The following is a 22,709-nucleotide window of genomic DNA, read 5'->3' as shown; positions in this document are numbered from 1 at the left end:
ACTCCTTGTGGAGTCCCCTCGCCTCACGGGTGGGCTGAGCCCAGTGACGTGTTTCTCGCCAACAGAACTCAACCGGGAAGGCATGGCTGCCGTGAGGTCATAAGTGCTGGGAATGCTGTCTTGCTGACGCCCCGGGCTCTGCCTGCTTGCTGCTCTGATGGGTCAGAACGCCCCCAAACCGCATGTGTCATCGACCGGTGCACCAAACAGATGAGGACGGTCTCGTGCGAGGGGTGGGGGTAGACAGGAGGTTAAAAAAAACCTTCTTTCTTTGAGTAGCTGACAAATAAATAGATGTCAAATGTTTATGTCAAACAACTGGGAAATGATGTCACATTGCAATTAGTCTGAAGACATGAGAGGAAGACACACACAATTACTATTATAAACTTAAAATATCCCTCCTTCAACTCTTATTGTCCTCAAGACACTGCCTTACTATCTGTATCCAAACTCCTGGACCATCTGTTCTTCTCATTCTCTCCCGGCCTCTCCGCGTGGACCACCTTCCCCAGCCCTTCTACTCGAGCCACCGCCAAGGTGGGTGATTACATGCAAGCTTCACCCAACCTCAGGTGGGTGCAGCCGGAGAGGGCCTCACCCCTGGCCCTGGACACAGCCACGGAGCCTCTCTGTGCTCAAAAGTATGCAAGCTGGAAGTGCGCTTGCTGGCACTCGTTGGCTTGGGCTACCCTTCAGGGATGGAGGACAGAGGCTGGGGGATAATGCTCCCTCTTTCAGCCCCACAGGTAGACTTCCAAAGCGCACAAGGCTCCACAGAAGGTCCAAAGGCATCCAGAGCCAGTTGGTCACAATGGTGACCAATCCTGGGGCTGAGAGGAAGGTGCAGGACAGAAACATGAGCTAGGACTTCAGCATCTTGTGGATGGCACCTCTCGCCACAAGGAGGAGGGAGATCACCTTGAGAGAAGGAAGACCTGCCTGGGGGCTGAGCCCAGGCGCTGGTAAAACCTTCAGAGGCCACAGAGCATTTCCTTTCTGTTACATACATAATAAGATGCTTTGTTGCCTTTTCTCCTATTGTTCAACCTCTCTTCTTACTCCTTGGAAGATTTACCCTTTATAAGCTTTACAATGTATCGAATTTCTGCAAGACCCAGTCTTATGCCTTCTTCACTTCCATGTGTTTCCTGTAATTGTCCCTGTGGGTCACGTCATTCACACCCATGGTTGTATTTTCCTCCTTTAAGTTAATTACTTTGCAGATTTTCTCCATTCCAGACACTGCTTAGGAGATTCACACCCATCTTTCCAGTTATTGACTTGTAAATTGTACTCTTATTAAATGTCCCAGAGTCACTTGAAACTCAATTGCAAAAGCAAATCCGTGAACAGCTCAAGATTCTGCCACCTTCCTTGTAGCCCGAAACCTGATGGGTAAACCCCGTCTTCTCTCTAGCCCCACTGGGTTTCTCTGTTCCTCTTATTCACCACACATCCTCAGGCCACAAGGACTCCATCAGAGTTCAGCTGAAGTTTCGATGCCTCCTGGAAGCCTTTCCGGGTCCACCTAAACGGGCCAAATCCTTTTGTTTGATGCTCATGAAACTCCTCTTGGCAGTCCCATGTGGCCTGGTTTGCATGCTTCCACAGCTATGGTGCAGGGTCCGTGATGTAAGTAGTGTATCTCTTCTGCCCACATTACTGCCCAGTTTTGTTTTGTTTTGTTTTTTAAATAAAAGAGTAACTGGAGACATCACCATGGAAGAAGCTCGAATCTTCCTGAGGAAACAGCCCCGTGTCCAAGCCCTGGAGAGGGACACTGTTGTCGGGGCACCTGTAGTTTGCCAGGTAAGTGCTTCCCATGTGCTGTCACAGTCGGTCCCCTAGGCAGCACAGCTGGATACCCACTGACCCTTTGTTTTTGTTTGTTTGTCAGAGAGAGAGAGCAAGAGAGAGCACACAAGCAGGGGGAGCGGCAGGCAGAGGGAGAAGCAGACTCCCTGCTGAGCAGGGAGCCCGATGCAGGACTCCATCCCAGGGCCTTGGGATCATGACCTGAGCTGAAGGCAGACGCTTAACTGACTCAGCCACCCAGGCGTCCCTGACCCCTTTTTAAGGTGAGAGGCTGGGCTCAAAAGAGGCAGCGGACTGAACTTGAGTCTGGGGCCATCTGACTTGCAGTCCACTGTGGGCAGGCAGCAGGGAAAAGTGGTGGTTGGAAGGGAATGTGCAATATTTGGATTTTTGGGGTGAAGCTGTAACCCAATATACTGACATTTTATTACAAATGAAATATTTATTCTATTACATGAGAGATGCCTTGTAATTGGACAGTTGGTTCATACAAAAATACTTTTTTATGATCGCCTTTTCAATGAAAAGTTGAGTTAGTTCCTAGAAAGGAGGTATCCTGGCTGCCTCTGAAGCACACAAATAGGAATGTGATAAACATGGATCCAAAGACAGAAGTCTAGTTGCCTTAACATTAGATAGGAATCACATATTGTAGTACCCATTTGGGAAATACTATATAACCCTCACGAGAATATAAAAAAGTTTCAAAACATCCTGCACTAAAGAAACTTTTTTAATTTTATTTAAAGTTCTTACATGTATTTGAATATGGAAACTTTTTTTTTTTTTTTTTAGAATATCCAGGGATAATTATATTGACACTAAAAACAAAGTAGGGAGTCCCAGTTTGTTGCACTTTCTCCAGTATTAGAGACCTAGACCCTTCCCTTGCAACCCACCCCCTTTTCTGAAAGTATCTGCAACTCAGTTTATCCAGTTAGGCAGTTATTCCTAATACCTCCTAACTCCAAGTGTCGTTGGTGGAGACCCCATTAGAGGACTAATGTTTCCCGCAGAGCAGAACCCTTGCGTAGTCCTACAATGGGGACGGCTCACTACTTGAAACCAGGGAGGGTTGCTCCTCTGAGTCAAGTTTAAAGTATCCATTTCCACAGATTTTTTTTACGTAGCACACACATTTTCAACACTCGAATTATTTTTGTTGTTCACTAAATCCACTCTAAATGTCTTACATTTTTCCTCAGTTGAGGAAACAACACAATCCTACTCCAAAGGCAAACGGATGCTGCGTGGTGAGAAAGGGTTCTTTCAAGGTGTCTGTTTATCACCCGTGTTCTACATGGTGAAGACTCACATTTAGCAAAACAGCCATCCCTTGGAATGGGGGCCCAGGGCACTCTTGCAGAAGGAGCATCGGGAAAGACCAAGGAAAAGTGGTGGGGAAGTCTACCATGCACAGAACCACAGAATCATTGATGAGCCCACATGCTCCCATTGAGCAGATGGGAGAATCTCTTCTGCAAGATTTGGGAGAACAAATACAAGACTTTGTTCTGAAGGCTTCCAGAAGCAGGAATCTCCCATTGTAGGGATGCTCCTATTGTTAAAAGATGCTCTAGAGCAAGATGACCTGAAATCTGTCTTTCTATGCTTTTCTCACTTGGGTGTTGGCTGTGTTTCCCAGAGAAACCCAGGACAAAGCCATTACCCCATCCCTATGAAAGTCCTTCAAGTATCTACTGAGTTTTTTTCTCTTATTCAAGTGTAGAGATTACATTTTTGGTAGTTTCCGTGAAAGGAACGAAGTACTCTGTGATCCATGTATATCATATATCCATACGCTTGAAGCTTAAAGAGGTGAGTGCAGGGGTGGGCGTAGGACATGTAGCATCCCAAGGCTAAAAGTTGCCTTTTACCATGCCCACTCCACTAGCCATCCCCAATCCAGTAGATAAAGATGACCAGCTGTTCCACAGAATGTGGGTGGGAAAAATGAAAACTTTTATGTAATGGACATTAAAAAAAATCAGAAAATGGAAAAGTGAAGATAGGGTTCTTTTTTTTAAAAGATCTACATTTCGAGGGAAAAAAATGGAAATCTCCAATAAATAATCCAGTCGTCAAATAACTCTTACAAGAAATGCTAAAAATCCTAGGATTGGACTTGGATCTCCATGTACACCAATCTCTCAGCTGCTCCCGTGGGATGAACGCCACAAGCCCGTCCTCCCCTTGCCGGGGCAAGGGCCTCTCAACCCACCAGGAAGCCATCCAGGCTGGAATGACAATGCAGGTACCCTTAGAGCTCACAGAAGCGTCACAAAACTCTGGACAGAATGGTCTCAGAAGAACTGGAAAGGCAGAGGAAATCTATCTTTTACTTGCCGGAGAATAAAGTTCCACAAATGCACATTTCTAAAGTTGCTAATCTCTTGTAAGTTGAACATCTGCTACACTTATACAAATAAATTTCACCTTCTAGCTCATTTAAAATTAAAGAGCCGAGATGAATTTTAAAATATGAGGCTGTTAAAAGACAAAAAGAAAAAAAAAAAAAAAAAGAGCTAGTTTTAGGCTGCTGCTAAAGCCCAGGGTGAGATTTTATGGAAAATCCTGGTGCAGTTTTATGGGAGACTCAGATGAAGTGCTAAAAACAGGGATTTATATAATGAAAGTGATATTTCAAGTCTTCTCTAGAATACTACAATGGCTAGGAGATAATTAACATTTTATTCTAGTTTAGGGAGAACCTGGCCGTTGCTTTTTGTTCTCAGGATAAAATTTATGGTATGATTGAGAAAATGGGAAGAAAAATGACGGCACAAAAGGGTAAGATAAATCTTTATAAAAAGACAACTTCTCACCCTCTCCCTCAGGAAAATCCTATGAATTTACCCCTAAAAGGACTGATTTTTTTTTTTCCCCTGCCAAAGGGATTTTTATACCTGTCTTCTCTCCTAGGTGGCAGTGTGGCATAAAAAGAGACTAATTCAGGACTCACCCACTGTTTTCAGGATTCCAAGATCACTAAGAATGAAGGATCAAGGGAAAATACTCAATAAGGTCTCAAAAGAGAGAAACTTTTTTTTTTTTTTTAAATAGAAAAGAGCGGTACTCACTGGCTCCACATTGTATGAGAACAGAGCGTACTCCTTATCTGGAGATATTTCATATCGGATGGCTCTTAATGATTCCTAAAAGAAAAAAAACAAAACAAAGGATTTTACAGCGTTAAATAACACAGCTCAGAATCTTGTAGGGAATCTGTGCTTGCTGGTGCCGTTTTCAAAACCTGCTAATAAAATTTGTATGCAGTGAACTTGCTAAACTGTATTAAAGATGGCAATATCCTTTCTTTGCCGAATAATATTCAGGTAGTTGATACTTTTTCACGTTTTATTCGTTTTTTTTTTTCTTCAAGTTGCAGCAAAGCAATACTTACGGTATCTATGGAAACAAATCAATGGAAGTAAAGATGAAAACCAGTAATCCCTTCCCCACAAGACTCCCATCCTCTCTGTATCTTTATTTTTTATTTTATTTTTTTTAAAGATTTTATTTATTTATTTGACAGAGAGAGACACAGCGAGAGAGGGAACACAAGCAGGGGGAGTGGGAGAGGGAGAAGCGGACTTCCCGCCGAGCAGGGAGCCCGATGTGGGGCTCGATCCCAGGACCCTGGGATCACGACCTGAGCCGAAGGCAGACGCCCAACGACTGAGCCACCCAGGCGCCCCCTCTCTGTATCTTTAAACACGGGTTCGCTTGCTCATTCGTACGCTTAGAAGCTTACATTAAGCAGACTGGTTCCTAAAAGAGAATCACAGTCTACACGTTATTTTCTACCTCGCTTTTAAGCCATCATAGACACCGACCCACGATTTGGTCAGTGTGCAGACAACTAACAGTGCGTCTTCCTTCAAATGTCTTCATGGGACATAGGCATTTTTACATAAACGACATCATCAAAAATCCTGTCTCCCTTTAATTTCCCCCACCTCCTTGGCTGCGCTCACCCTGATGGGCAGACCCCCACGCCCACTTGGAAGAGCCCTCTCCATCAGCCTGGTGCGGGCCACCCTACTGACAATCCTACAGCCACGTGCAAACATACGGATGTGTAACCACAGCGAAAAGTGACATTGCAGCTCACCCATCTCTCACTTGGGTTTTCCCTGCAACAATCGGTTTAGCTTGGATTGCTGATCTTTAGAGCTTGCATAGTATTCTGTGGTGTGGATATACCTTGATTTACACACTCAGTCCTTACTAAAGGGTAGTTCCAGAAGATTCTTGGTATTCATGGGAGTTATGTTCTGGGAAGTGTCCACAAACCCCGAGTTAGAGAATACTGAAGCATTTCCTAGGGGAAATGCAGGGCTAGGTTTCAGTGAGGCTCTGGTCACAATCCTCTTGTCAACCAGTCAACACATAACCCTGTCCTACGCGTGCTTCTGTTTAAAGGCATCTTATTGAATACGTGCTGCCGACGCATTCACACGGAACTCACAGGGACGGCAGTGTAACTCGTGCCTGGACGCAGCTCACCTAACGCGGGTTTCCTCCGTAAGACACATCACAGCCTTCTTGCATTTCGGATCATTACCCGGCACTTCGGCACTATCCTCGGGGACCATTCCAAACAACATGATCTCCAAGAAAAAACCACAAAAACGTGGAAAACATGGCACTCCTTAGGCCACACCCACTAAAAAACACTTGTTCACAGTGTGAGCTCGGGAACTCCAATGTTTTTGCCACTATACACACGCCTGGGAATGACTGCAAAAGCCCTGGGAACGTTCATCTGGATGCCACAAACACATTTTAGCACACTGGCAAGCCCGCAAACACAGAAGCTGTTGAGTGATGAGGATAGGATGTCCTGTGTGTCCAGGGTGGTCATGATATGCAACATTGTAATAAAATCCTTCTCCATGTTTCTTTACTGGTGGGTGTGAGCTTTTAACAATTTTTTATGGGACAGATATCTAAGGGTGGGATTGGTGATTTTCAAGTTTTTAAAAAAAATGCAAATAGATATTGTCAAATTGCTTTTCAAAAATGTTTTTGGATGGGCGCCTGGGTGGCTCACTAGTTAAGCATCTGCCTTCGGCTCAGGTCATGACCCCAGGGTCCTGGGCTCGAGCCCCGCATCGGGCTCCCTGCTCCGCGGGAAGCCTGCTTCTCCCTCTCCCACTCCCCCTGCTTGTGCTCTCTCTCTTGCTGTGTCTCTCTCTGTCAAATAAATAAATAAAATCTTTAAAAAAATGTTAAAAAATGTTTTTGGAATTAACACTCTCACTACTGAAGAATGAATGCATACTTTCTCCCTTCTCGGGCAGCAGGAAGCACTGATCTGTATTCTGGGCTTTGACCTTCTGATGCATGGACGCTGGTGCCTCACTGAGAGCTCAGTTAATACTTCCCCGCGACGGGCACATTCGATCCTCACTGGGTATGTTTTGGGCAATGTGGATTTTATCTTCAGAAAACTGCATCCATATCTCCTTGAAGGTACTTGCTATGCTCTGAGTTTTCTCCTATGTTTTTCTGAAGTTCACTCCTACCATGTTTTCATCCCCACTCAACCCAAACTCCTCTTCTCAACGTTACCAGACCCTAACGTGCTTCATGCTGTGATGATTTCTCAGCTCTCCTCTTGGCACACCGATCACCTTCTCCTCCTCAAAACCCTGTGTCCACTTGGCTTCCAGGATGCACACCTGGTTTTCTCCTCACTCTTCCCTGATGTTTCTCTTCCTGCACCTTTGCTGGCTCCCTTCTTTTCCCTGACCTCTGAATGCTGGACTAACCAACATTAATAATTGGGCTTCTTTGCTTTTCGATCAGAAATCACATCGTAGGTGATACCATCCAGCCTCATGGCTGTGAAAACCAGGTACCTGCTGAGGATTTCAACTGCCACGTGTCCCAGACCTCACCCCCCACCCCCCCGAATCTGGCTGGACCTGACCCTGAGCTTAGGCTCCACTGCCTCCCTGGCGTCTCCACCTGAATGTCAGGTGGGTGTCTCATTGTAACAGGGATAAAACAGAGCCTCTCACATCCTATCCCCTCTCCCTCCAGCCCCAGGGACAGTCCTCCTCATCTCCAACACGGCAACCCCACCCACTCAGCTGCTCTGGCCAAGCTCCTGGTTCTCCTTTCTCTTCTGTCTACACACCTGACATCTAGCCGAGCAGAAACTGCTGGGGGTCTTCCATCAAAGTCTATTCAGAACACTCCCCCCCCTGCCCCCCGCTCCTCCTGGTCTAAGCATGGGTCCTTCTTCTTGGGCCATTGCAGTGAGCTTCCAGCTGTCTCCCAGGCTCTGACTTTGCCCCCTGCAGTCTATTCTAGCCCCTTGGGTCAGAGCCCTCTCTGTACAGGAATCATCACCCCGCCCCCCCACTCACACCCCCTCAGTTTCCATCACACGTGGACTGAATGTCAAAGTTCCCACTGAGCAGTGGGCCTGCCGCCTAGTCCCCATCAACTCTCGGTCCCCATCTCCAAGTATGGCCCCTTGGCCCCCTCACCCCAGCCACACTGCTGTCCACATCTTCCCAGAGCAAGCTGGGTACATGTTGGCCTCGTGGTCCTTGTGATGGTCTTGTTCCTGCCTGAAATGCTCTAGATGGTCCCCTGTCAGCTTTCTTCTCAAAAGCCTCCTAAGTGAGGCCTTGCCTCTCTTCAGTGGCCATGACATCTAGAAATTTCAATAGTCTGCCTCTGACGTTTCCTTACCCTCTTCCCTTATTTTCCTAGGCTTAATCATATTACAATAACGTACATTTAACTTATTTATCTAGTGCTCGTCCCCTTCACTAGAATGTAAGCTCCTTGATAGGAGAGATTTTAAAAGAAATCTTTAATTTCTCTCAGCGATGCTTTGTAGTTTCCAGGGTATAGCTCTTGCCCATATTTTGTTAAATGTATCCCAAAGTATTTGGTATTACTGATGTTTTGTATATATAAAATATACATGTCTCAATATTCAATTGTTTATTGCTAACAGACAGAAATAGAATTAATCTTGGTACTCGGAACCTTATGCTCTGCAACTCTGCTAAATTTCATTAATTGTTCTAGCAATTTTTTTTTTTTGTAGATTCTTTAGAATTTTCTATGTAATCATATTTTCTCTGACTAAAGAGTTCTTTTTCTTCCTTTCCTAACTGGATGCGTTACTGCTTCTTTTTATGGCCTAATTACACTCTAGAGAACCGCCAGGACGATGCCCAGCAGAAGTCACGAGGGTGGGCACCTCACCTTTCCCCTGATCTGAGGGAGAAGGCGTTCACTCCTCACTGTTTGGTGGATTAGTGGAAGGTGCTTTTGCAGATGTCTGTTATCAAGTGAAGACGTTCCTGTCTATTTCCAGTTTGCTCAGAATTTTTATAATGGATGTTGAGTTTTATAATGAGTGTTGAATAATCTCAAATGCTTTTTCTGTATTTACTGAGATGATTATGTTGTTTTGCTCTTTTTAGTCTGTCGAAATGGTAAATTACATTGTTTGATGTTCAAATGTTGAAGCAAACTTGCATTCCTTGGATAAACTCTATTTGGCCATGATGTATTAGCCTTTTATATATTGCTGGACTGGATTTGCTATTTTGTGGAGGATTTTTGCACCTGTGTTCATGTGGGAAATTAGTCTGTGGTTTTCTTTTCTGCTAATAACCTCGTCTGGTTATTTGGGGGCAGTGCTAACCTAATAAATGACTTGGGAAGTGTTTGTTTTGTAAGTTTGCACAGAACTGATATAATGTTTTTCTTAAACACTGAATTCACCGGTGAAGTCATTTGCACCTCGAGTTTTCCAGATGTGGAGCTTTTTGCCTATTAATTCAATTTTTTAAATTGATGTAGGACTATTGAGGCTACCTATTTCATTTTCAGTGAACTGTGATAATTTGTATCTTTCAGGGACTTTTTCATTTCGTTTCATTTATTTTCATTTCATTGTCAAATTTATTGATATAAGGCTATTACTAATATTTTCCATTATTTTTTCCATACCTGTACTGATGGACCTTCCTCTGTTCCTATTATTGATTTTTTGTCCTTTATCTTTGTTCTTGATCAATTTTATTGATCTTTTCCAAAAACCAGCTTTGGTGTTGTCCTTTTTTTGTTTTTTCCACTATTTTTTCTTTCCCATACAATCGATTTCTTCTCTTTATTGCCTTTCTTCTGTGTAATTATGTTTAATTTCTCTTTTTTCTCCTAGTTTCTTAAGGTGAAAGCTTAAATCTAATAATATGAGCACTTAAAGCTATACATTTCCCTGTAAGTGCTGCCTACCTGCACAGCATAAATTTTGATATTATACAATCCTAATTTTCCTTCATTTCACAATATTATCTAATTTCCATCTGATTTCTTCTTTGGCCGATTTGTCACTTAAAAGCAGGTTGTTTAATCTTTAATCATCAGTCTACATTCCAGATATTTTTCTGTTGTTCATTTCTAGTTTAATTATGTATTTGTTAGAGCCTATCTTTTGTATAATTTTCAGCATTTGAGATATGTTGAGACTTGTTTAGTGGCCCAGACTTTATCAGTTTTGGTGAATACTCCATGTGCACGCATAATGCATGTGCTCCTTGCTATTAGTGAGTGGTGTGATCTACAGATGTCAGGCAGGTCGTGGGCTAACAGTGTTTTCAACACTTTGCTGTCTGCACTGGTCTTTTTTCCTACATGTTCTATCAAGTATTCAGAGAGGACTGTTGGAATCTCCAACTTTAATTGTAGATTCGTCCATTTTTGGTTTGGGTTCAACCAGTTATCGCTTTAAATCTTATAGCTCTGTCGCTGGTGGCATACACCTTCAGGATTTTTTTTTAATTTTTAAAGAAATTTTTTATTTAAGTTCAATTAGCTAACGTATCGTACATCATGAGTTTCAGATGTGGAGTTCAGTAATTCATCAGCTGCGCATAACACCCGGTGCTCATCACATCACGTGCCCCGCCTTCAGGATTCTTATGCCTTCTTGAAGAACTGACTCTTTTCTCATTATGAAATATTTATTTTTATTTCTGGTAATAAGGGCTCTTCTGTAGTCTACTTTGATATTAATATAACCATTCCAGCTTTCCTTTAGGTAGTGTTTGGAGAGAATATCTTTTTACATCCATTTAATTTTAACCTATGTCTTTATATTGAAAGTACATATCATAGAAGGCTTATAATTGGGTCTTCCTTTTTAAAACTAACCTTTGAATCCTCTAGGAGTAATAGGGGGAACTTACGGACATAATGATATAGAAAACCTTTTCTTTATATTGTAGTTACCTCCCACCCATATTGTATCAGATTGCTCCTCCTGTGTGTCCTGCTCAAGAGAATCCTAACACATTCCAAAGATTTTATGTGTATATGTTTGTGTGTTAGTCAACATGTAGCATTGGAAAAAAGAATTAGAAGTCTTATATAAGTTTACATTAAAAGGAGGAGGCTAGTTTCACCACATTATTTAATGGACCTTTTTATAAAAAGACAGATGTATTTTTTCAGGACTAGTTAATTCATTTTCTTTAAGTTTCCACCAAAAGCTTAGCTACATGTTGACCATATGTACCATTCCTGGCATTCCCCCTTCCATTATGTAGATCCAAATTTTCAGCTGGTATAATCTTTCTTACTCCAAAGAACTTCCTTTCAATTTCTCATAGTGCTAGTGTGTGGCCAATGAACATGCTCAGATTTTGTTTCCAGTTTCTTTATTTTATTTTTAGTGTTGAAAGATATTTTTGTTGCATGTAGAATTCTACATTGACACTTTTATTTTTTTCCCAGGGCTTTAAAGGTGCCATTCCACTGTCCTCTGACTTGCAAAATGTCTGGTAAGGAGTGTGCTGTCACTGTTCTTTGTTTTTCTGTACATAATATGTCTCTTTCCTTAGCTGCCATGAAAATGTTCTCCTTTTCACTAGTGTTCAGTAACCTGATTATCCTATGCTTTGGTGTGGTTTTATTTATGCCTATTATGCTTGAGATTTATTGAGTTCTGGTATCAAATTTAAAAAGTTCAGTCATTATTCTTCAACAGTTTCTCTTGTCTTCTCTTTCTAGGGCTTTAGTAACAGCTGTATTTGCCCATTTTGTGTTGTCTAACAAGTCACTGAGGCGCAGTACAAATTTTGTTTAAATACTTTTTCGCCTATCAGTTCCTCATTTTGGAGACTTTTTAAAAAAGATTTTATTTATTTGAGAGAGAAAGAGAGAGAGAGCGAGAGAGCACAAGCAAGGTGAGGGAAGAGGGAGAAGCAGGCTCTGCACTGAGTAGGGAGCCCGGTGCAGAACTCGATCCCAGGACCCTGGGATCATGACCTGAGCCAAAGGCAGATGCTTAACCAACTGAGCCACCCAGGTGCCGTTTTTGGAAACTGTCTATTGCTTTCAGTTAAAGTTCAGGGTTTCTCCCTTGGCTTCCCTGTAGTGTCCAGTCTGTTGTTAATCTAGAGATTTTTTTATTTTTATATTTCATTTTTAATCTCTAGAAACTTTATTAGGGTATTTTATAATCTTTAATTTTTATTATCATAATGCTCATGATTTTCTTTATATCTTTGAGCATCTGGAACACATTTGTCATGGCAGTTTTAATATGTTTTTCTGCTAACTCTATTATCTCTTTATTTGTGGGTCTGTTTCTATTGACTAATTTTTCTCCTTATTATAGGTCACATTTCCTGCTTCTTTGTTTATACAGTAATTTTTTTAAAAAAGGAACATGAGATATTTTGAATTTTCTCTTGGATTTTTCATGTTTCTCCAAAGAATGCTGGACTTTTTATGACAGGCAGTTAATTATGTGGGGATTAACTCCATTCTTTCAAAGTGTGTCTTTAGGATGTTTTAAAGGTTGTTCTATAATAGCCATCATTTTAGGGCTAACTGTCCTTTGCCCCTAAGGGGTTGCTCTTCCAGAGTGTTAATGTCTTGTTGCTTGGAGAAACTGAAATGATTCTTGGCAGTGCATGAACTCTGGGAATTTTTCACCTTATAGGTCTGATAATCGTTCTTCACTTGAAACTTTATTTTATCCTGACTTGTGGTGTTTCACTCCTTATGTATAAGGATCAATAATCAACCCAAGTCTCAAAGGGAACACTATGCAGATTTTTTGAACATTCTCTGGGTAGCTTCCCCTTCTTGGGCTCTGTCATATAAACTGTAGCCATTTTCTCCCCACCCCCCCCCAAACTCTGGTCTGTCTTCTTGACTCAGCAAGATGGAAGCCTTGAGTTTTTCCTCTTGGTGAAGTCCAGCAATAACCTTTATGCAGAATGCTCAGGTGACGGCTGAGCTCATTTAATTTGTTTTCCTTCTCTCAGGGATCACAGCTGTGAACTGCCTATTGTCCAAAGTATGAAAATTGTTGTTTCCCTCCTATGTTGTCCTGCTTTAAGGTTGTTTATTTTAGGAGGATAATTCTGATCATCTTAAATTCCCATGGCCAGGACCAAACGTCAAGAAGAGAAGTGTAGTCTGTTTTGTCATACCTGTATTCCTGGTGCCTAACAGGGACTGGCACGTAAGAGATGCTCCATAAATGTTTGCTGAATAAATGAATGGCTATACCCACATATAATCCTAGTTGTTATAATAGCGGCCATGATGTTACTGGTATAAAGATAAGACCAACAGAAACCAGCAAAGAATGTGACTTTCTACCATTAGAAATCAGTACGGGTCACATTCCTTGACAAAGGGTCAGCTGCTAGTGATGAGCTGAGACAGTGAGGATTTTGTTATGCTCTTTTGAGAAGCCCATCATTGTCATTCTTAGGAATGGTTTCATGCACTTCTGACCATCGTAGCCCCCAAGCCACTGATGACTGTAAATTGTAGGCATAGGTCCACCCTTTCACCAGGTGCAAATAATGGATGCAAAACCACATCCAATGCTAGCACATTCCTGAACATCTGCTCCAAGACTGTTTGAATCAGGATAAAAAAGCTGTGGTTTCAGGTTTGCCTGAGGTCAATTCTTGAAATATTTCTGCCCATTTTCGACCAGATTCTTTGTCCTTTCCTGATCAGTTTGGAAGAAGTCTTTGTAGTCTGTAGATACTAGTTTTGTTCCCTGGACTGCAAATATTGTCCGCTATTTGTCTATTGATTTTGCCTTTTAACTTTTAAAATTTAAGACATTTCTATGGAAGTTAAATAAGGCTCTTTTTTTTTACAGCTTCTGGAATTCATATTTTGGAAATTTTCTCTCTTTTGTGCTAAACCAAGCAATGAGTTTTCTTTCTAACATTAAATCTTTACTCCAAGTGGAATTTAATTTCGTATATTTGTGAAATCCAACATTATCTCCTTGTAGATAGCGTAGTTTTTCTTTTCTTTTTTTTTTTAGATTTTATTTATTTATTTGAGAGCGAGTGAAAGAGACAGAGCATGAGAGGGGGGAGTGGGAGAAGGAGAAGCAGGCTTCCCGCTGAGCGGGGAGCCCGATGCGGTACTCGATCCCAGGACCCTGGGATCATGACCTGAGCCGAAGGTGGACGCTTAAACGATTGAGCCACCCAGGTGCCCCTGGTGCTGTTTTCTAATTATGCCATCGATTCCCCCGATGTATCAAATACTCCCTGACACTGGAACGTCCTTCTGAATTCTGTAGTCTTGCACCCCTCTCCGCGCTATTCCCCGACAAACGTGGAGGGTTTTGAGCTTATAGCATGGATTCAAAAAGTCTGTGATGTGCAGGCTGCTTATACCACTTACTATGTGAAATTCAGAAAATTTCTTACCCTCTCTGTGCCTCTGTAAAATGGAGATAATATCTGTGCCTCAAGGTGGATGTGAAAATTCAATGAAGTCATTCCAATGCCTGGTGCATCACAAGTACTCAAAAGTGTTAGCTGTTACTGTTCCTGAGCTAGTGCAATTCTTTCTTGTGTGTTTTGTATCAGGCAAACGAGTACACGTTACCATACGTTTAAAAGTTTTTATGGCTTCATTCAGGTGTTTACTCTTGTGTATGGCAATTAAGATATTTTATCAAATGTTTAACATTAAATTTCTTCCATAGTTCTAATTAGGATTGTATTAAAGTCTGATATCAATTTTAAGAGATTTAGCATTTTTTTTTTTAAAGGTTTTATTTATTTGACAGAGAGAAAGACAGCCAGAGAGGGAACACAAGCAGGGGGAGTGGGAGAGGGAGAAGCAGGCTTCCCAAGGAGCAGGGAGCCTGATGCGGGGCTCGATCCCAGGACCCTGGGATCATGACCTGAGCCGAAGGCAGACGCTTAAGGACTGAGCTACCCAGGCGCCCCAGAGATTTAGCATATTTAATTTTATCTTCTTATCTAAGATTACATTATACCCTTAGATTTTTTCAAATATTCAAAAAAATCTTAGAGTTTGCTTTAAATCTTACACTGTTCTTAGATTTAATATAGGACTCTATAGTTTTTGTTCATACAGTGAATGGACTACTCACACTTCTAGGTACTTATATTCATGAAGAGAGAGCTATTGATTTATTTATGTATTTCTTGTATTCAGCCATATGGAAATTTTTTTCTTATTAATTGCAGCTTGTTTAAACTAACAACTTTTAGATTTTCTAGGGATAGAATCATGTTACCAGGAAAAGAGAGACCTTTTTCTTCCATTTTCTAGCTCCTCTCCCCATCTCTTAGTTTGCTTGTGTATTACATTTCCTGCTATCTCCAAGAACACATTAAATATGAATAGTGATGCTGAGTACTTTGGCCTGACTATAATTGAAATGGTTTCACTGTTCGCCATTGAGAATGGGTTTCACTTCTAGATGGCTTATGGTAAATGATTTTTATCATATTTAAGCAGGTTTCACTCTCATCTTACCCAGAAATTTTATTAGAAGTTGCTGATAAGCTTTACCAGGTACGTTTTCTGGGTCTTGTGATGTAATCATAAGGATTTTCTGTTATTTTGTAGTTGTAATGGGTTTTGTTGATTGATTTCTTGATATTTAAATGCTGTTGCCACAAGTACCTGATTCGGAGCACATTATGATTCTGATACATGAGTGAGCTCGACTCGCCAATATTCCATCTATAATGTTTGCACCTACCTTGCTGGTGAGGTTGGTGTGCAGTCTACATTTTGCATTATTTGGGGCTATTTAATCATAATCACTAACACAATTTTTAATAACATTATCCTGACTTTAAAAAATATCAGTCCACATATATGACAACCGCACATGTATAAAATTATAGGCATGTTTCTGGTGAGACACTTACCTAAACGGCTGGTGTACATTGTTTTCATGTAATAGATAAATATATATGTGATTAGAAATGCAGGGAAGGAAAGGTGGCCATTAGTGAAAGAAAGAGATATAGAATGATAGAATGCCCCAAATTATCACGTAATGGGAAGGAAATGAAGAGCAGGAAGCATAAATATATCCATGGGCTGTCTTGTGCAAATCTCCTCATAGAGGAAAATGAGAACGAAATAAACAAGATTAGTTATGATAAAACCAAAGCCAGACATTGAAAAGATTAAACGAGTTAGGAGGACACTGTGTGCAACCCCCCGGGGGCTCGGAGAGATGGGGGTCGGAAGCCGCCCTTCCCAGCCCACAAGGAAGGAGGGCCCGTGTGGGCCTGGCAGTCCTCGAGGGGATGGCAGCCACCCTCCGCATCCGGGCCCTTGATGCACCTGCATTTGGAGTTGGACAGAAGCAGGCAGCAGTCCCGCACCAGTTCTAAAAGCCAGAAGAAGCGTGAAGATGCAGCTACTACAGAGCAGAGGGGACCTGCCACCGAGCAAAGTCTCTCACCTTGAAAATAGGTGATTCCACCTGCAAACACCAGGAGGTCTTGCGTTAGGCTCTCCTGACTCAGTATTTTGCATGCGTAAGCTTTATTTCAGGGCAATGTGCAGTGGCCACCAGGACCTGCAGAAGTGGGCTCACGGACCTGGGGGGGAACCATATGCCCAAGGCTGAGGCACCCTCCTGGGTCCTGGGCCGCTGGCTGCAGCCGACCCCGGAAGTGACCTAGAAATGAGGTGGCTCGGCGGAATTCAACAAAGCCAAGTTCAGCCCTGGAGACTCTCAGCTACCAGCTACGTGACTCAGAAAAAGATATTTTAGCCTCTATAAACCTGTTTTATCATCTGTAAAGTAAGAAGACTATAAAGTAACTGCCGCTCACAGGATTTCAGTTAAATAAAGATGTGCGTAGTGTTTGCATTGTACGCACTCAAATATCCCTTCTTATTTCATTCACCCTACAGCACCTTGCAGCGCCCTCTTCCTCGAGGGAGCCCCGGTTTTCCGCTCCATGGCCCCTTACGCCTCCGGACTGGGGGCAGGTGAGATCCGCACCTGCGCCCCACACAGCACAGCGTGTTGCTGCAACCTCATCCGCCCGCACACGAAATGCAGCCAGACTCAATTTTGCTTCTGTCTCGGGACTTAGAGTCATCCCTCCTGGTTTCCCTAGTCACTGCCTTCACCAGGACCTCCGTCTGCTTCACCGGGGCCAGTAGCAGTCCCAGGCGCTCCTTGCCTGCAATCTTTCCCTGCTCCCAACCTCCTCACGTTGGTCCAGCTTTATTTTCCTATAGCACACAGGCCTGTCCTCAAAACTCCCATCGCTTTCCGTTTCCAGCAAAGACTGGAGCATTGAGTCAAGGGCTGGATGGCCTGCTCCTGTCTTTCTCCTGGGTCCCTACACCACCACCTGGCCGTCCAACTGCTCCCAGACCACCTGCGCCGGGGTGGCTGACTCGCCCCAGCTGCCCACCAGATTTTCACTGCTCAGCCTGCTTACTACTGAGCAAGGACCTACTTCCCACATGTCTTCTAATCGTGTTCGCCTTTCAGGGGCTGCCGGACGTCCCTCTCTGAGCCCTATCTGCTGCTGACATCCCTGCTTTTCTCTCCTTCCCACCTGGGGCTCCCTGCCCAAGGAGCCTCCACTGAACAGATGTCATGCGAATGCGTGCTTCCTTAGATCTGGGTGGAAAGGTCCCCAAGAGTCAACCTGTTTCTTAGTCCTTGCCTCCACACACCCACCCACCCGCCTGGTCTAGCCCAGGGCCTTGCTCCGAGGACACACTTGTTTAATGTCTAATGACAGAGCACAGATGTGACGGAAGCGCTGCGTCAGGCCACCCTTAGCCTGCATAGGACAGCAGGTGCGGGGCCAGAAAATGAAGCTGCTACTTTCTTTTCAGGTCTTTTAAAGACATAGGTATAAAATATTTTCCTCACGTACTTTAAAAATTAAGAACAGAGTAGCCTATGAAATAAATATTACAATAAGTGGAAAATGTTTTTGTTTTCTGTTCTTTTAATAAGAGAAATAGAAATAAAAGGAAGAGCAAAAAGAAAGAAAAGAGGAACAAAAAGAAAGCATCTGAGACACAAGGGGTAAAAAGAAAAAAAGATGCAGAAGGACGGGATGGACAGAACTCTGCAGACACAGAAAAAATACAGAATAGACAGAGTGTGAACCCCAGCTTTTGGCAACATTCTTGCAAAAGACAGTGACTTTGGAGGCCATCCCTTTGTTCCTGGACTCAGGGGGTTTGCAACTCAGAGGCCAATCTGGCTGGAAGTCAGTGAGTGTAGCCTCTGTGGGGGATGGGCAGCTGCTACCCCCTTCCACCAGCCAACATCTGCTGTCTGCGAGAACATGAAGCCCGCTGCGGCCAGATACTCCTATTTTTTCAAGAGAAGCCAGAGACCTGGATTTCCAGTTTGTAGAAACCACTCTGTGGGTCAAACAAAACAGTTCAGTGGGCTTTCGGGGCATCAGTTTTTGCTTTCTCAACTATACACAGAAACAAGGCCATTTCCCCTTCCTGGTTTGTGCTTAGGTGCTCAGTGCAGCCAGCCTCGGGTTGGGAATTCCTGCTCCATGAGAGCCTGCTCCGGTCCAGCCGCTGGTCTGCGGGGGCATGTGTCCCCCAGAGCAGGAGGATAAGAGCAGGTGAAGTGCGGGGTGGGTCCACCAGCCAGGGGCTGCGGCTCCCTCCCACCTGCGGGAGCCCACCTGCGGGAGCCCTGCGTCCTGAGCCCGCACCCAGGGCTCTACGGAGGACAGACAGGAACAGCTCAGGCAGGTGGGCTTCTTCCTCCTCCAAACATGAGACCACAGGCACATGAAGCCCTTGATGGAAATTAAATGAAACAGAATGAAGTGAAAACTAATAATTGTGAAAGTCAAGCCTAGCGAACGAAGGAAAAAAGGAAAAAAAAAAGTGGTCTCCAGTTCTGATCTCCAACAAATTCTGGAGTTCCTCCACAGCACGAGGAACCCATTATTCCTCTTGATTCTGGAATGGGTCTAATAATACTTGTAATTATGTCCCTCTCTGTGAGGAGTCAGAATTCATTAATTTTTAGAGACAGATAAAAATTCAAATTCTACAGTCTAGTGATTATATAAAATCAAAGGGGAGCATAAATTAAAGAAACAAGAAGACTTTTTATTTAAATGTTAATTTAGCAATTTAAATAAGTAATTAAAACAAGTAGATTAGTAATTAAACTAGTAAAGACATAAAAAGTAAGAAAACCTGACATAAGCAGAGCAACAGGATGCTTTCTGTGTGCACGTGTTTGCCCTTCCAAGCACTTGCAGACCTGTCTGCGGCTCCTCCATATTCATTGCTGGAGGAAGTCTAATCTCTTTGGAACGTAATGCTGAATTCTTAAAAATCTGATTAAAATTATTGAATAAGGGGCCTTGAAACAGCAATTATGGAAATCATTACCATGAAAAATAATATACAAAGTTTTCCCCACCCAACCAGATGAGCTATTTGCAAAGTGCAGTGAGCACTTCCTGGCCTTCTCAATACACAGAGATGATGCTGACAGTTGCTAATTGAAGTGTAATATTGTATTCTTCTGTGTCTGTTTAAGGTAACATCATACATATCTCCATATTACTATTGTCTTCATAACTGTTCATGGCTACATATGTCATCTATTTGTATTTAATTACTTCCCTAGCTTCAGATATTTTCAATTTTTAGATTCTTTACTTATAAAAAATTCCCTGGAATGAGCAGAAATGTATAAATATTTTTATTAATCTTGAATATATTGCCAAGGTGCTTTCCAAACACAATGAATGGATGGACAGATGGATAGAAGATGGATCTATCTACCGATAGATAGACAGATGGACAGACGGTTGGACAGTTGGATAGACGGGTGGATGGACAGATAGATAGATGATGGGATGTACAGATAGATGGATAGCAAAGGAAGAGAAGGAAGGGAAAAAAAAGTCAGTGTTCTCCTCAGTAGAGAAAAGATTCATAAGATTTCTCAGGAACCAGGCAGCCATTGTCCAAATATCCAAAGACCCAGTTTGGGCCCAAAGACATACTTATAGTGTTTCATTTCTCAGGGAAAAAATGGAATATATAACGTAACAAAGACCTTTTTATAATTTGTTGATTTGTTGACAAAAGTATCTTCTAGGAGCATAAAATAAAATAAGAGTAAATAAAATGTAATGTCATGGAATTCCTGGGATATCAACTATGTAATTCAAGTGAAAGTTAGTTTAGGTTTGATTTCTTATTTTGGAGAATCTGAGAGAGTGCCCTTGCTATAATTCCTACTACCAGTGGGTAGGTTCGAGGACCCTGCCTGGGAAGCAGCCTAGCCTGAACGCCTACAGAGAAGGAGTTAAAAAAATCAGGGGGTGCAGATTGCACCCCTGCTACCGCTGACTCAGTCATGCACTCACCTGCCTGAGCCCTGAGCCGCCTGGGCTCTCTGCTCCAGCCTAACGCTCTCATGCCCACATTCTGGCATGTGACATGTAACCTGTCACTCAGTCCTTACAACACCCCATGGAGGCGCACGGAGCTTATACAACTGGCCTGAGGTCCTGTCGCTACTGAACAAAGTGCAGTCCCAACAGAGGGGACGGGGGGTAGGTCCCGTGGTTACAGCCGAGTGCTGAACACAAGTCCGTAATCACCAATTCTCTTAAAAGCTTTTCTGTTGGATGCACATAGTGGTTGCCTTCCTTTGCGTCCCCTTCCACTGATCCATCCCGGGAAAGGGCCAGTCACGGGAAGCCAAGGACCAGGACGAAGAGGCGGGCAAACGGGGTGTGGACACCCTAACGTGACCCTGTGTGTGAGGGTCTGAGAGAGTGAGGTTAGAGGCCAAGGTTGCAGGGAATAGTTCAAAATCCTGCTGACCACTGCACGCACAACTCCGTGTCCACTTCTCCCACCAGTTTCAGACCTTTTACAGACCAACCTCAAAAACCAGTCGGTTTTATCATGTAAATAATCTCAATGCTTCTGGGTTTCAAATAAGAAGAGGCCCCCTGGTTAGTCATCAGAAAGGCAAGAGGACAGAACGCCCAAGAGCCTCGGCTCCATGTCCCCACTCAAAGCCGCCCACTCCGTTTCTCCGGGTGCAGACGATCCTGCAAACTCGCCCCTCACAACATCATGCTTCGCTTTCTCAATACTTGCTCAAGAAAACACAGAGGAGAAAGATGGTCCATGGTGCCTCTCACGGAAGACCCGTGTTCTAGGCCGCGCAACTGAGGCATGAGAATTTTAATGACTGGCTCAGCAGAATCTAAACACGGGACTTCTGCATCCTGGATGATGATGATGCGGCCCCGACCTGACTTCCCTCTTTCTCATTCTTTTGAGGTTTGCTTACAGAAGCACTTAAATGGAGCCTTTGAGACAAGAATAAACTAGGCATGATCCTGAATAATATCAGTCGGGCTCTGCACGTTTGGTGCTCCTTCAATGTTTGCGATATGAGTGAATAATGACATCTTAAAGAGAAAAAGATTGCACTGTATGGAATAAGCCCACCAATACTCAGAGGAGCTCTTCTCTTTTTCTTACCTAAAGTGATTTCTGAAGTCGGCTTATTATTTGGCTAAAATAACCTCAGTTAAAATACATGGTCTGTCACAAGCTATTGATCTGAGAAAGAGAAGACAGCTCCTGCTCTTGTATTTTGTTACTAAGTGCAGCTGCGTGCAGGGCGCCTGGCTTGTACCAACCTGGCGTCCTCACAGAGGTAGGGGTAACACGCTGACATTAAAGTGCACTTGCCCTCAGCAACCGTCTGATCATTTTCTCCACTCGATTAATATTACGAAACCATTTCTGCAATTTTAGTATTTTTAAGTGGGTTGAATGAGATTTTCTTAGGGGAGTAATTCTACCAAAGGTGATTTTCTTAATGCAAAAATGCATGCACATTCCTTCTTTTTGGGTCTCACTTTGCAGAATATGATTTAATTTGATTTAATTTCATATCATTTTGGGAATGACGCCATGATGTAACCTTGCTAGGCCTCCCTCATACCAGCAAACAGTCTAGGTAAAGGGAGGGTCCATTTAATACTAAACCCCAAGAAGTTTTTTTTTTTAAGAAAAAAGTATAATGAAGGGGGAATCAGAGGGAGAGATGAACCATGAGAGACTATGGACTCTGAGAAACAAACAGGGTTCTAGAGGGGAGGGGGGTGGGGGGATGGGCTAGCCCGGTGATGGGTATTAAAGAGGTCACGTACTGCATGGAGCACTGGGTGTTATACGAAAACAATGGATTGTGGATCACCACATCAAAACTAATGATGTATTGTATGGTGACTAAAATAACATAATAAAAATAAATAAATAAATAAAAAAGAAAAAAAAGAAAAAAGTATGTTGGGCCCCTGGGTGTCTCAGCTGGTTAAGCATCTGCCTTTGGCTCAAGTCATGATCCCGGGGTCTCAGGATCGAGTCCCGCATCGGGCTCCCTGCTCAGCGGGGAGTCTGCTTCTCCCTCTGACCCTACCCCCTCTTGTGCTCTCTCTCTCTCTCCCAAATAAATAAAATAAAATCTTAAAAAAAAAAAAAAGAAAAAAGTATGTTTACACCAAAAATAAATGAAATAAAAATAT

General features: G+C 43.0%; 1 protein-coding gene across 5 annotated transcripts in view; it reads right to left on the bottom strand.

The window, feature by feature from the left end:
• DPP6 (dipeptidyl peptidase like 6) overlaps positions 1 to 22,709 on the bottom strand; it is an 898,846-nt gene that overhangs the window by 256,758 nt on the left and 619,379 nt on the right. For all 5 annotated transcript variants that reach the window (XM_078059778.1, XM_078059780.1, XM_078059777.1 and 2 more), the window contains exon 5: positions 4,899 to 4,973. In XM_078059778.1, coding sequence (XP_077915904.1) covers positions 4,899 to 4,973 — 75 coding nt within the window. The remainder of the gene's footprint in view (positions 1 to 4,898; positions 4,974 to 22,709) is intronic.

This window comes from Halichoerus grypus, chromosome 12, assembly GCF_964656455.1.
Source record: "Halichoerus grypus chromosome 12, mHalGry1.hap1.1, whole genome shotgun sequence".
NCBI lineage: Eukaryota > Metazoa > Chordata > Mammalia > Carnivora > Phocidae > Halichoerus > Halichoerus grypus.
The sequence above is the reverse complement of the archived record's forward strand: the minus strand, read 5'-3'. Positions and strand labels throughout refer to the sequence as shown.